The sequence below is a fragment of the Salvelinus namaycush genome, chromosome 27 (genome assembly GCF_016432855.1).
Source record: "Salvelinus namaycush isolate Seneca chromosome 27, SaNama_1.0, whole genome shotgun sequence".
NCBI lineage: Eukaryota > Metazoa > Chordata > Actinopteri > Salmoniformes > Salmonidae > Salvelinus > Salvelinus namaycush.
In genome coordinates this window covers 16,187,515-16,202,646 of record NC_052333.1, presented here as the reverse complement: position 1 = coordinate 16,202,646, position 15,132 = coordinate 16,187,515, and the positions used below count along the sequence as shown (strand labels likewise).

Here is a 15,132-nt window from a genome sequence, read left to right as displayed (position 1 = left end):
TGAGAGGAAATGAGAGAGATAGAATGGCTAAATACAGTCATAGAAGCTAATCTGAAACAGAAATAGAATGGCTAAATACAGTCATAGAAGCTAATCTGAAACAGAAATAGAATGGCTAAATACAGTCATAGAAGCTAATCTGAAACAGAAATAGAATGGCTAAATACAGTCATAGAAGCTAATCTGAAACAAACAAAGGCCTCTTACAAATAAGCGTTATGGAGGTAATTCTACACACACACACACTGGTGCATTAACCAAACATGGGAACTGGACACAGACACAGAACACACTCAAACTAAAACACACACAATGGCCTGTCTGCATGAGATCATCTGATCTGCTGTCTGTAATCAGATTACAGTAAATAAGATCACTTCATCTGGGTGGAGACCTGGCTACTGGGAGGGTGTGTGCACGCGTTCAGTCTGAGTGTTCAGTTCCTGTGTTTCGTTAATGCAAGGCCGTGTATGTGTGCGTTTATGCGTGTGTATGTGTGCGTTTATGTGTGTGTAGTCCCTGTGTTTAATTTGACCTCAGATTTGGGGTTGGGAGTCAGAGCTGCAGATTTAAACACAGCAGCTGTCACCTCTTAAACCAACAGGCTGCAGAGAATTCACAAACACACAATCTAACATAGGCCCCCTACACGTTCAAACATGCCTATGTACACACACACACACACACACACACACACACACACACACACACACACACACACACACACACACACACACACACACACCACACACTACACACTCACAGCCAGATCCAGAGCCTGAGAAGAGGTCTTCATCATCATAGAACTCATCTCCAGAAGAACCTTCTAGATCTATAGACGGAACCCAGGTCTGACCCTGGAGAGAAAGAAAAGACAGGTTATTCTTCTCTCTGTTTGTTTTGTTCATTTCATCCATCATAGAAAAGTTAGTTAGATGATACTACTTTCAGAATGATAAAGCCAAAGAGATGAGAGGAACTATCCATTAGGGAAAAAGAAGAAGAGACAGAGACTAGAAAATAGAAGAGAGAGATGGACCATTATCTTCCATTAACAGGAGAGAGAAGACAAGGCATCTGTTTCTCTCTCTCACACGAGAGACTGTCAATCTGTTCTATTGAGTTCTATAACTGACCACTATTGAGTTGAGTATAAGTACTATTGTAGAGTCTAAACCAAAGCTGAAAGTTTGGCAGGCCAAAGTTGTTTTTAGTTCTATAATGGCTTAGAGATGAGAAGAGCTGTTTGTTGGTAATCTCAATAATTGGATGTTGGATACATAACAATGTCTGTCATATTTTTATACAGCCCAGAAACACTGTTTCACCTGAGAGTTACATACAGTCAGAAAAATAGCAAACGATGAGAGAGACGTTTCATTACCAGCATAAAACCAAAACACACCACAACCATAGTACACCACAATAATCCAGGTAGGTACATTAGAACAGCTCATCTACATTTCAAAACAAACTGGGATTTACAAACTGGGATGACCTCCCGGGTGGCGCAGTGGTCTAGGGCACTGCATCGCAGTGCTAGCTGCGCCACCAGAGTCTCTGGGTTCACGCCCAGGCTCTGTCGCAGCCGGCCGCAACCAGGAGGTCCGTGGGGCGACGCACAATTGGCATAGCGTCGTCCGGGTTAGGGAGGGTTTGGCCGGTAGGGATACCCTTGTCTCAGTATGTAAATGTAATAAAAATGTATGCACTCTACTGTAAGTCGCTCTGGATAAGAGCGTCTGCTAAATGACTAAAATGTAAAATGTAAAAAATTTAAACAAACGCAGATTAACAAGCTGTGCACTGCGTTTGTCTTTTAACTGGGATTTAAACAAACGCAGATTAACAAGCTGTGCACTGCGTTTGTCTTTTAACTGGGATTTATGCTACTGTCTGGTCCTGTGGTCGTGCTGTGATGACCTAGCCACCCCAAACTCAGGTCAAGAGAAAGGTGACAGGGTCATGGTGAGCTCCCGCCAGCCTGAATGTCCTCACCTCCACCCTCTCTGACCTTCCCCAAAACGGTTAAGTCGCCTACGGCTGAGGACATGCCACTTCATATGGCTATTGGGAATAGGGATGTTAGATATGGGGTGACTTGGAAAGATGTGGGGTGGTTTATGGTAGATATGATAGGTTCAGGGTAGATACTGTAGATTTTATTTGGATAATTACTGTAGTACTATCAGCTAGCTTCCTACTGTTCCTTATAAACTGTTGTGTAAGCAGTCATCATATCATAAAGTCAACATCTGGCAGGCAGGAAGAAACAGGCAGACACACAGACAGACAGTGCCAGTTAGCTAGTGTAATCTCACTGCTCTCTGCCTCCAGGAAACACAAAGGAAATTTGATGCCACTGAAAGCCAATTAAACCATCATGGAATGTAGAAAGTAGAACCCTGACCTCAGTGAGGCACTACTTGCTTCACTATGGACCGTACTAGAACCACATTTCAACTGGAACGCTATTCACTCTATAATGCACTATTTCTGGCACCCTATCCCCTGTATAGTGTCCAGCTTTTGGTCAGAAGTAGTGCTTTTTCCTCTTATAGTGCACTCCTTTTAATGCGCTGTGCTTTAGTTATAGTAGTAGTGCACTACAGGGAATAGATTTTCTCTGAGTGATTAGTGCTTTTTGAGGTCAGTTTGGATTATTCAAAAAGAATCACGTTTTTCTATTTAGTTTTTGATACTTTTTTAAACATTGAATGCGTTATGAAATAATGACTTTAAAGTGATTCAAATGCCAAAATATTGAAAACATTCCATTGTCTCTGTCAGGTCCACATTGGGTAAACATCAATAGAAAAATAGGAAATTACTATGAAATATGTATATGTATTTCTTTGTTTTTAAAGTCATTATCTCATTTCTGATCAGGCAGTAGCATCCAGCCAGCCAGCTAGACAACCATCTACCGTTATCTCTGATCAGGCAGTAGCATCCAGCCAGCTAGACAACCATCTACCGTTATCTCTGATCAGGCAGTAGCATCCAGCCAGCTAGACAACCATCTACCGTTATCTCTGATCAGGCAGTAGCATCCAGCCAGCTAGACAACCATCTACCGTTATCTCTGATCAGACAGTAGCATCCAGCCAGCTAGACAACCATCTACCGTTATCTCTGATCAGGCAGTAGCATCCAGCCAGCTAGACAACCATCTACCGTTATCTCTGATCAGGCAGTAGCATCCAGCCAGCTAGACAACCATCTACCGTTATCTCTGATCAGGCAGTAGCATCCAGCCAGCTAGACAACCATCTACCGTTATCTCTGATCAGACAGTAGCATCCAGCCAGCTAGACAACCATCTACCGTTATCTCTGATCAGACAGTAGCATCCAGCCAGCTAGACAACCATCTACCGTTATCTCTGATCAGGCAGTAGCATCCAGCCAGCTAGACAACCATCTACCGTTATCTCTGATCAGACAATAGCATCCAGCCAGCTAGACAACCATCTACCGTTATCTCTGATCAGACAGTAGCATCCAGCCAGCTAGACAACCATCTACCGTTATCTCTGATCAGGCAGTAGCATCCAGCCAGCTAGACAACCATCTACCGTTATCTCTGATCAGGCAGTAGCATCCAGCCAGCTAGACAACCATCTACCGTTATCTCTGATCAGACAGTAGCATCCAGCCAGCTAGACAACCATCTACCGTTATCTCTGATCAGACAGTAGCATCCAGCCAGCTAGACAACCATCTACCGTTATCTCTGATCAGGCAGTAGCATCCAGCCAGCTAGACAACCATCTACCGTTATCTCTGATCAGACAATAGCATCCAGCCAGCTAGACAACCATCTACCGTTATCTCTGATCAGACAGTAGCATCCAGCCAGCTAGACAACCATCTACCGTTATCTCTGATCAGGCAGTAGCATCCAGCCAGCTAGACAACCATCTACCGTTATCTCTGATCAGACAGTAGCATCCAGCCAGCTAGACAACCATCTACCGTTATCTCTGATCAGACAGTAGCATCCAGCCAGCTAGACAACCATCTACCGTTATCTCTGATCAGACAGTAGCATCCAGCCAGCTAGACAACCATCTACCGTTATCTCTGATCAGACAATAGCATCCAGCCAGCTAGACAACCATCTACCGTTATCTCTGATCAGACAGTAGCATCCAGCCAGCTAGACAACCATCTACCGTTATCTCTGATCAGGCAGTAGCATCCAGCCAGCTAGACAACCATCTACCGTTATCTCTGATCAGACAGTAGCATCCAGCCAGCTAGACAACCATCTACCGTTATCTCTGATCAGACAGTAGCATCCAGCCAGCTAGACAACCATCTACCGTTATCTCTGATCAGACAGTAGCATCCAGCCAGCTAGACAACCATCTACCGTTATCTCTGATCAGACAGTAGCATCCAGCCAGCTAGACAACCATCTACCGTTATCTCTGATCAGACAGTAGCATCCAGCCAGCTAGACAACCATCTACCGTTATCTCTGTGCTCCCAGTCTTTGAGTCATCCTACTTAGTTAGGCTAGTAGCTGCCTAAGTATGCTGCAGAGCTGTCTGAAAATAATTGTACTAGTTCTTCAAAGTACATAAGGTATATATTCAAGACTGCTTATTACTACAACTATCAATCGGGCAGAGCTACCTCACGAAGGGTCACTAACCCTCGTCTGTACATTCCTCTCTTATGCGGTCTGTGTAGACCATCCGTCTCTGTCCAAGCCGGGAAGAACAGGTGCAATGGATTATGGTCATTGTAGTTAATAACCACGTTTCTACGCTGAACTAGGTTGAATATTTGCCTAATGAAAACTCCCAGCGTCCCACATACAGTCGTTCTTGATTTGATTTCTCTCGTGAATGATTTGATTTCTCTCGTGAATGATTTGATTTCTCTCGTGAATGATTTGATTTCTCTAGAGAATGATTTGATTTCTCTCGTGAATGATTTGATTTCTCTCGTGAATGATTTGATTTCTCTCGTGAATGATTTGATTTCTCTAGAGAATGATTTGATTTCTCTCGTGAATGATTTAATTTCTCTAGAGAAACGGCGCGCTGAGCTCACAAAAAAAAGAACTAAAATGTAATTCAACTAATTGAATTGACTCAACACTACCTCTGAGATAGAACTATAAGAGATCGAAAGATATAGGTCCAAATGAAAGTTCTTACAAATGGGAGAATTACTAAATGTTGTTTTGATTCTCTGAGCAGGTCTGTAGAGAAACAACATTCACATGGGAGTCAGGAAGTTTGAAAGTAGGCTGAACCTTTCTTTTATTGCAGGGCTACTGTTACTAGCAAACCCAACGATCAGTCAGCACTGAAAAGTGCTGAAAAGACATCTCAAACCGTTCATGGCAGCAGTGTGTGTGTGTGTGTGTGTGTCTATAGCAAGGATCTGTTTTACAATGAGGCCCGTTGCTAGGAGCAACCTCTGCCTTTCACAGAAATTCACATCTCCCACAGTGAAGCAACCACACACACAACCTTAAATGAACACACACGCAAACACAACTTATACGTACACACATGACTGTAACTAAATAGGCAGGAGTTACGTAACACCAAATAAACAACCCAAAAACAAGTTAAAAACAGACTGTTTCTCTCCTCCAGCTCTCGCCCTTCATCGGTCTCCCTATATCTTTCCTTTCATCTGTTTTTCTCCCTTATCTATCCCTCCTTCTCTCTTTATCTCTCTCTCCCACACCCTCTCTCCCAATCCTTCTCTGATTGTTGTTGGAGCTGTGTCAACAACCCCCTCCTTCCTCTCCTCTCATCCTCCCATATTTCCCCTCCTCCTCAGGCTAGCTGTGAGAGACTGTCCCTTGAAGAAGCCTCTCACATACCACCCCTGATTACACACACACACACACACACACACACACACACACACACACACACACACACACACACACACACACACACACACACACACACACACACACACACACACACACACACACACACACACACACACACACGTACTGTGTTTCACGCCTGCTTTGTTTTCCTCTGTGTTCAGTCTGAGTAAGCATGTAGGTTATGTCTGTGTGTGTTTATGATGTGTATGTGAGAGAGAGATAGAGAAGGACAGAGAGATGCATGTCTATAGAATTGTTTATGTATGTATATCCTTTATGTTTATTCTATGTTTATCCTTCTACAGTAATGTCTCTACATCCGCAGGGTCAATATATATGAGTGCATATTACAAATGTAAATGTATGGTATGACCTAATTCTGGAGTGTGTTACTCTGTGTATAATGACAGGGTGTGTGTACATACGTATGTCTGTGCTCGTATAAACAAGTGTGTGAGAGTGTATGTAATCACAGGGTTTGTTTGTGGTGTGTGTGTGTGTGTGTGTGTGTGTGTGTGTGTGTGTGTGTGTGTGTGTGTGTGTGTGTGTGTGTGTGTGTGTGTGTGTGTGTGATGTGATTTTGGGTGGCGAATACAGCCGAGGCTGCAGTTTGTCTGCACACAGACAGTCAGGAAAGTCAGCTAAAAACAGAAGCACATGTACGCTATACAACACAACGGTAGTTAACACACCACACTGAGAGGTGGACACACACACATACAATGCATTATGATGTGGTTATAATGAATGTACGACTTGTCATGAGCATGTATGACATTCTTATAATGTCTTATGAATATATCTTGAAGTGTAACAAATATCGTGAACACATGGATGTTAATTAACCTCTTGGAACTATAGGGGGTGCTGTTCCGCATTAGCATATTTGGGTCTCCAAATTAAACTGCCTCGTGCTAAATTCTTGATCGTACAATATGCATATTATTGTTATTATTGGATAGAAAACACTTTATAGTTTCTATAGCCGTTGGAATTTTGTCTCTGAGTGGTACAGAACAATATCTACAGCACTTTTCATGACAGGGGTCAGATTTCAGAAATTTTTACCCCTGATCTGGAGTCTGTTTTTAAGGCGACAGTGAATGCTATGAAGAAACCGACACTGCCTACGTCTTCCTCTGGGTGTCTGTACGTCATCACGTTTTGAATGGAATCGATTGCACAATCCCAGCCCATATAAAACCACAAAACGTGGGAGTACACTCTCTTTTGTTCGCGCGTCACAAGCGGGATGGACATCGGACTTGCCTCATTCCAAATCGTTGTTTAACCAGTAATATTTCTCTGGTCATGTTTTTACTCGTTATAGTTGTTAAAAACATCATAATGTAGTTAATTTGAACCGTTTTATAGCAATTTATATCCGTTTAGTGCGATTCTGAGGAATTTCTTTGTCGTGCACTTTTTAGCTTTGGGAACGTTTCGGGGGTCTCGGTCGTTGGTAGTGGACATTTCGAAGGACAGAGGACATCTATCGACCAAAAGAAATTTATAACATAGAAAGGATACATTGCCCAAGAATCTGATGGAAGAACAGCTCAAAGTAAGCAATATTTAATATGATAAATCGTTGTTCTGTCGAAATATTTTAAACGCATATTTCGCCATTTTGTTTGGTATAGCTTCACTTGGCGAACCCTGTATTGAAAAGTAAGGATAATTTTAAAAATGTAAGTCAGCGGTTGCATTAAGAACTAATTTGTCTTTCGATTCCTGTCAACTCTGTATTTTTTAGTCAAGTATATGATTAGCTTTCGATTAAACTAGATCACTCTGAAAGCTGACGTCCCTCATTTTGATGCTTGAGTTGTGACTATTTCCATTGTATAACCACGGTTTTGTATGGCTAAATATGCACATTTTCGAACAAACTGTATATGTATGTTGTAAAATGATGTTACAGGAGTGTCATCGGAAGAATTCTGAGAAGGTTAGTGAAAAAATTAATATATTTTGGCGATGATAACGTTATAGCTCCCTTTGCCTTGAATTCATGCTCTACTAACGTTTGCACATGTGGTATGCTAACTTATCGATTTATTGTGTTTTCGCTGAAAAACGCTTAGAAAATCTGAAATATGGTCTGAAATCACAAGAACTGTGTCTTTCCATTGCTATGCTTTGTCTATTTTTATGAAATGTTTTATGATGAGTAAATTGGTCATACACGTTGCTCTATCTAGTAATTCTAGTCGATTTGTGATGGTCGGTGCAATTGTAAACTGTGATTTCTACCTGAAATATGCACTTTTTTCTAACAACACCTATCCTATACCATAAATATGTTATCAGACTGTCATCTGATGAGTTTTTTTCTTGGTTTGTGGCTATCAATATCTTAGTTTAGCCGAATTGGTGATAGCTAGTGGTGGAGAGAGAAAATGGTGGACAAAGAAAGATGGTGTATTTTGCTAACGTGGTTAGCTAATAGATTTACATATTGTGTCTTCCCTGTAAAACATTTTAAAAAACAGAAATGATGGGTTTATTCACAAGATCTGTATCTTTCATCTGGTGTCTTGGACTTGTGATTTAATGATATTTAGATGCTACTATTTACTTGTGAAGCTATGCTAGCGATGCTAATCAGTGTGGGGGGGGTGGGGGGTGATCCCGGATACGGGGTTGAGAGGCGGTAAAAGTTAAAAGCAGGATCCGAAAGGTCAAGTGAGCCAGCTAAAGGTCAAGTGAGCCAGCTAAAGGTCAAGTGAGCCAGCTAAAGGTCAAGTGAGCCAGCTAAAGGTCAAGTGAGCCAGCTAACTTCTGGGTTGTTACATACAAGTCAGTCTTTGTTTCAAGTCAAACTTATGGTGTTCTTTCAGAATGTTTAGGAAAGTTAGCTGGCTAACTCTTTCATCCTGTTTTGTGACAGTTCTACCCCTCAGTAACCCCACCCTTATTCAATGCACTGTAATGTGTAATGTGTAGACTGTAGCAGATAGAACCGTAGGGTATAGAGCAGAAATTCTACATGCCAGTGAATCATATCCATTCTACACAACACATTATTATCTAGCCATTCGGTTCCATGACGTTGCACCCTCCAGTCTATAATAAGCCCCTTTGTTTTTGAAGTTAACTGTTGTTATAAGTTGCTGTATGAATGACATGTTATTTTAAGTCCAGGCTTTTCCTGTCTTTACTGTTTTCCAGTGTGTGTGTGTGTCTGCGTGAGTGTGTGTGTGCGTGCGTGCGTGCGTGCGTGCGTGCGTGCGTGTGAGCGTGCGCGCATGTTTTTCTGGTTTCTAACAGGCTGATCCTGCTAGGTCAACCAGCTCCCTGCTCTCTCTCACAGAGACAGGGAGCTAAACTGTGATTCACATCAAAATACATATCCTGCTACATCGGATTAGAGGCTAGTGGTTCATAACACACAGTCTGCTACACAGGAGTAGAGGCTAGTGGTTCATAACACACAGTCTTCTACACAGGACTAGAGGCTAGTGGTTCATAACACACAGTCTGCTACACAGGAGTAGAGGCTAGTGGTTCATAACACACAGTCTGCTACAGAGGACTAGAGGCTAGTGGTTCATAACACACAGTCTGCTACAGAGGACTAGAGGCTAGTGGTTCATAACACACAGTCTGCTATAGAGGACTAGAGGCTAGTGGTTCATAACACACAGTCTGCTACACAGGACTAGAGGCTAGTGGTTCATAACACACAGTCTGCTACAGAGGACTAGAGGCTAGTGGTTCATAACACACAGTCTGCTACACAGGACTAGAGGCTAGTGGTTCATAACACACAGTCTGCTACACAGGACTAGAGGCTAGTGGTTCATAACACACAGTCTGCTACAGAGGACTAGAGGCTAGTGGTTCATAACACACAGTCTGCTACAGAGGACTAGAGGCTAGTGGTTCATAACACACAGTCTGCTACACAGGACTAGAGGCTAGTGGTTCATAACACACAGTCTGCTACACAGGACTAGAGGCTAGTGGTTCATAACACACAGTCTGCTACAGAGGACTAGAGGCTAGTGGTTCATAACACACAGTCTGCTACAGAGGACTAGAGGCTAGTGGTTCATAACACACAGTCTGCTACACAGGAGTAGAGGCTAGTGGTTCATAACACACAGTCTGCTACACAGGAGTAGAGGCTAGTGGTTCATAACACACAGTCTGCTACACAAGAGTAGAGGCTAGTGGTTCATAACACACAGTCTGCTACACAAGAGTAGAGGCTAATGGTTCATAACACACAGTCTGCTACACAGGAGTAGAGGCTAGTGGTTCATAACACACAGTCTGCTACACAGGAGTAGAGGCTAGTGGTTCATAACACACAGTCTGCTACACAGGAGTAGAGGCTAGTGGTTCATAACACACAGTCTGCTACACAGGACTAGAGGCTAGTGGTTCTATGTCAATACTTTGCATATGTATGAATTCCATAACTGTTGATGTGCAAAACTGTTTTCCAGTCCCAGCTCAAGCTTATTATTTTGTGTTCCTGATAACTGCATGCTCTGGTTTAGTGCTTTATGATTGCCTCAAGCAATTACAGGCTCCCGAGTGGCGCAGCGGTCTAAGGCACTGCATCTCAGTGCTAGAGGCATCACTACAGACCCTGGTTTGATTCCAGGCTGTATCACAACCGGCCGTGATTGGGAGTCCCATAGGGCGGCGCACAATTGGCCCAGAGTCGTCTGGGTTTGGCTGGGGTAGGCCATCATTGAACCTCTACTCAGACGACACCATTCTGTATACATCTGGCCCTTCTTTGGACACTGTGTTAACAAACCTCCAAACGAGCTCCAATGCCATTCAACAACTTCCGTGGCCTCCAACTGCACTTAAACGCTAGTAAAACTAAATGCATGCTCTTCAACCGATCGCTGCCCGCCCGACTAGCATCACTACTCTGGACGGTTCTGACTTAGAATATGTGGACAACTACAAATACCTAGGTGTCTGGCTAGACTGTAAACTCTCCTTCCAGACTCACATTAAGCATCTCCAATACAAAATTAAATCTAGAATCGGCTTCCTATTTCGCAACAAAGCTTCCTTCACTCATGCTGCCAAACATACCCTCGTAAAACTGACTATCCTGCCGATCCTTGACTTTGGCGATGTCATTTACAAAATAGCCTCCAACACTCTACTCAGTAAATTGGATGTAGTTTATCCGTTTTGTCACCAAAGCCCCATATACCACCCACCACTGCGACCTGTATGCTCACGTTGGCTGGCCCTCGCTACATATTCGTCGCCAAACCCACTGGCACCAGGTCATCTATAAGTCTTTGCTAGGTAAAGCCCCGCCTTATCTCAGCTCACTGGTCACCATAGCAACACCCACCCGTAGCACGCCCTCCAGCAGGTATATTTCCCTGGTCATCCCCAAAGCCAACACCTGCTTTGGCCGCCTTTCCTTCCAGTTCTCTGCTGCCAATGACTGGAACGAATTGTAAAAATCACTGAAGCTGGAGACATATCTCCCTCACTAACTTTGTCAGAGCAGCTTACCGATCACTGTACCTGTACACAGCCCATCTGTAAATAGCCCACCCAACTACCTCATCCCCATATTGTTATTTATTTTTGCTCTTTTGCACCCCAGTATCCCTACTTGCACATCATCATCTGCACATCTATCACTCCAGTGTTAATGTTAAATTATAATTATTTTGTCACTATGGCCTATTTATTGCCATTCCTCCCTAATCTTACTACATTTGCACACACTGTATATATATTTTTATATTGTGTTATTAACTGTACGTTTGTTTATCCCATGTGTAACTCTGTGTTGTTGTTTTTGTCAAACTGCTTTGCTTTATCTTGGCAAAGGTCGCAGTTGTAAATGAGAACTTGTTCTCAAATAAAGGTGAAATAAAATAATAAAAAGCCAATGCGTTTATCAGGAGTTTATACGTGTAGTAATATGGTGACTCCGGTAGTCAGTCGAGCGGTGTTTCCTCCGACACATTGGTGTGGCTGACATCCAGGTTAAGCGAGCAGTGTGATAAAAAGTAGATGCACAGGCAGGTCATGTTTCAGAGGACGCATGACTCGACCGTCGCCTCTCTCTCTCTCGAGCCCATTGAGGAGTTGCAGAGATGAGCCAAGGGACCTAAAACAGGGTAGAAAATACACTTGTGCCCATACCACCCTGAACACGCCTGCTCAGGGTCGGGTCTGGTTAGTATCGGGATGGGAAACCACCTGGGAATACCAGGTGCCGTAAGCTAAATATAAATAAAACATTTAATCATTTTTTTTGTTGTTGATTAGATTGATATTCAACCCCGAGTCAGGGGTTTTCCTATCAACTTGTGTGTTTCACTGGGGACGGGGGGGTTGAAAACATTCTGAAATATATAAAAATGTATGTCCCCCCACCTCTAAAACCAAAGTTGTGTCCCTGCCCTAAGTCAACACCTTAGAATTCCCTTTGGCAGTGATTACAGCTGTAAGTCTTTCTGGGTAAGTCTAAGAGCTTTGCAAACCTGGATGGTACAATATTTGCCCATTATTCTTTTTAAAATTCTAAAAGCTCTGTCAAGTTGGTTGTTGATCATTGCTAGACAGTCATTTTCAAGTCTTGCCATAGATGTTCAAGCTGATTTAAGTCAAAACTGTAACTAGGCCACTCAGGAACATTTAATGTCTTCTTGGTAAGTAACTCCAGTGTATATTTGGCCTTGCATTTTAGGTTATTGTCCTGTTGAAAGGTGAATTTGTCTCCCAGTGTCTGTCAGAATGCAAACTCTATTCCTTTTATTTTTATCCTAAAAAACTCCCTAATCCTTGCCGATGACAAGTACCCATAACATGATGCAGCCACCACCATGCTTGAAAATATGAAAAGTGGTACTCAGTGATGTGTTGTGTTGGCCCAAGCATAATGCTTTGTATTCAGGGCAAAAAGTTATTTTTTTGCAGTATTACTTTAATGCACAGGTGTCAAACTCATTCCACGGAGGGCCGAGTGTCTGCGGGTTTTCGCTCCTCCCTTGTACTTGATTGATGAATTAACATCACTAATTAGTTAGGAACTCCCCACACCTGGTTGTCTAGGGCTTAATTGAAAGGAAAACCCAAAAACCTGCAGACACTAGGCCCTCCATGGAATGAGTTTGACACCCCTGCTTTAATGCCTTATTGCAAACAGGATGCATGTTTTGGAATATTTTTTATTCTGTACAATCTTCCTTCTTTTCACTCTGTCATTTAGGTAACTATAATGTTTTTGATCCATCCTCAGTTCTCTCCTATCACAGCCATTAAACTCTGTAACTGTTTTAAAGTCACCATTGGCATCATGATAAAAATCACTGAGCAGTTTCCTTCCTCTCCATCAACTGAGTTAGGAAGGACACCTGTATCTTTGTAGTGACTGGGTGTATTGATACATCATCCAACGTGTAATTAATAACTAAACCATGCTCAAAGGGATATTCAATGTCTGCTTCTTTTTTTTACCCATCTAGCAATAGGTGCCCTTCTTTGAGAGGCATGGGAAAACCTCCCTGGTCTTTGTGGTTGAATCTGTGTGTCACGTTCATGGTATTGATGAGACCAAGGCGCAGCGTGATATGAATACATACTTCTTTTAATGAAGAAATAAACACTAAACAAAACGAACGTGAAGCTATATAAACCGAGTGCTGACAGGCAACTACACATAGACAAGAATCCACGAATACCAAAGGGAAAATGGCTACCTAAATATGATCCCCAATCAGAGACAACGATAAACAGCTGCCTCTGATTGGGAACCAATTCAGGCCACCATAGACCTACATATGCCTAGACTTACAAACACACCTAGACATGAAAACAAACCTAGGCAATACAAAACAATCATACCCACCCTCGTCACACCCTGACCTGACCAAAATAATATAGAAAACATAGAATACTAAGGTCAGGGCGTGACACTGTGCTTGAAATTCACTGCTCGACTGAGGGACCTTAAAAGATAATTGTATGTGTGGGGTACAGAGATGGGTAGTCATTCAAAAATCATGTTAAACACTATTATTGCCCCCAGAGTTAATCTGTGCAACTTATTATCTAACTTGTTAAGTACATTTTTACTCCTGAACTTATTTAGGCCATGTCACGTTCCTGACCTGTTTTCTGTTGTTTGGTATGTGTTTAGTTGGTCAGGACGTGAGTTTGGGTGGGCAGTCTATGTTTTCTGTTTCTATGTTGGTTTAGGGTGACCTGATATGGCTCTCAATTAGAGGCAGGTGGTTTTCATTTCCTCTGATTGAGAGTCATATAAAGGTAGGTGTTTTCACACTGTTTGTTTGTGGGTGATTGTTCCTGTGTCTGTGTAATCCACATGGGACTGTTTCGTTTGTTCGTTCGTTTTAGGTAGTCTGTTCCTGTTCTTGCGTCCTTCGTCTATATGTAAGTTCGTTTGTTTCAGGTCTGTTGCCTTCGTTTATTGTTTTGTAGTTTGTTCTAGTGTTTTGTCAGTGTTTCGTCTGTTTGTAATAAATAGTTATGTATTCATCACCCGCTGCGCCTTGGTCCATTCATACACCACCAGATGAACGTTACAGAATCACCCACCAAACCCAGATCAAGCAGCGGGTTAACGGACAGCAACGACAGCAGCAGTGGGTCAAGGAGGATTGGACATGGGAAGAGATTCTGGACGGAGAAGGACCCTGGGCAGAGCCAGAGGAGTGTCGCCGTCCCAAGGCGGAGCTGGAGGCATCTAAAGCGGAGAGGCGACGATATGAGGAGGCAGCACGGAAGCAAGGCTGGAAGCCCGCAAGTACAACCCAAACATTTCTTGGGGGGGGGGGGGGGGCTAAAGGGTAGTGTGGCGAAGTCAGGTAGGAGACCTGCGCCAACTTCCCGGGCTTACCGTGGAGAGCGAGAGTACGGGCAGACACCGTGTTACGCAGTGGAGCGCATGGTGTCTCCTGTACGTGTTCATAGCCCGGTGCGGGTTATTCCACCTCCCCGCACTAGCCGGGCTAGAGTGAGCATTGAGTCAAGTGCCATGAAGCCGGCTCAACATATCTGGCCTCCAGTACGTCTCCTCGGGCCGGTGTACATGGCACCAGCCTTACGCATGGTGTCCCCGGTTCGCCAACACAGCCCAGTGCGGGTTATTCCACCTCCCCGCACTGGACGGGCTACGGGGAGCATGCAACCAGGTAAGGTTGGGCAGGCTCAGTGCTCAAGGGAGCCAGTACGCCTGCACGGTCCGGTATATCCGGCGCCACCTTCCCGCCCCAGCTCAGTACCACCAGTGCCTAC

At 43.4% G+C, this 15,132-nt stretch overlaps 1 protein-coding gene across 1 annotated transcript in view; it reads right to left on the bottom strand.

Annotated features, from left to right (window-relative positions):
- Positions 1 to 15,132, bottom strand: part of LOC120022575 (syndecan-3-like) — a 41,506-nt gene that overhangs the window by 7,079 nt on the left and 19,295 nt on the right. The window contains exon 2 of the mRNA XM_038966533.1: positions 764 to 857. Within this exon, the coding sequence (XP_038822461.1) occupies positions 764 to 857 (94 nt within the window). The remainder of the gene's footprint in view (positions 1 to 763; positions 858 to 15,132) is intronic.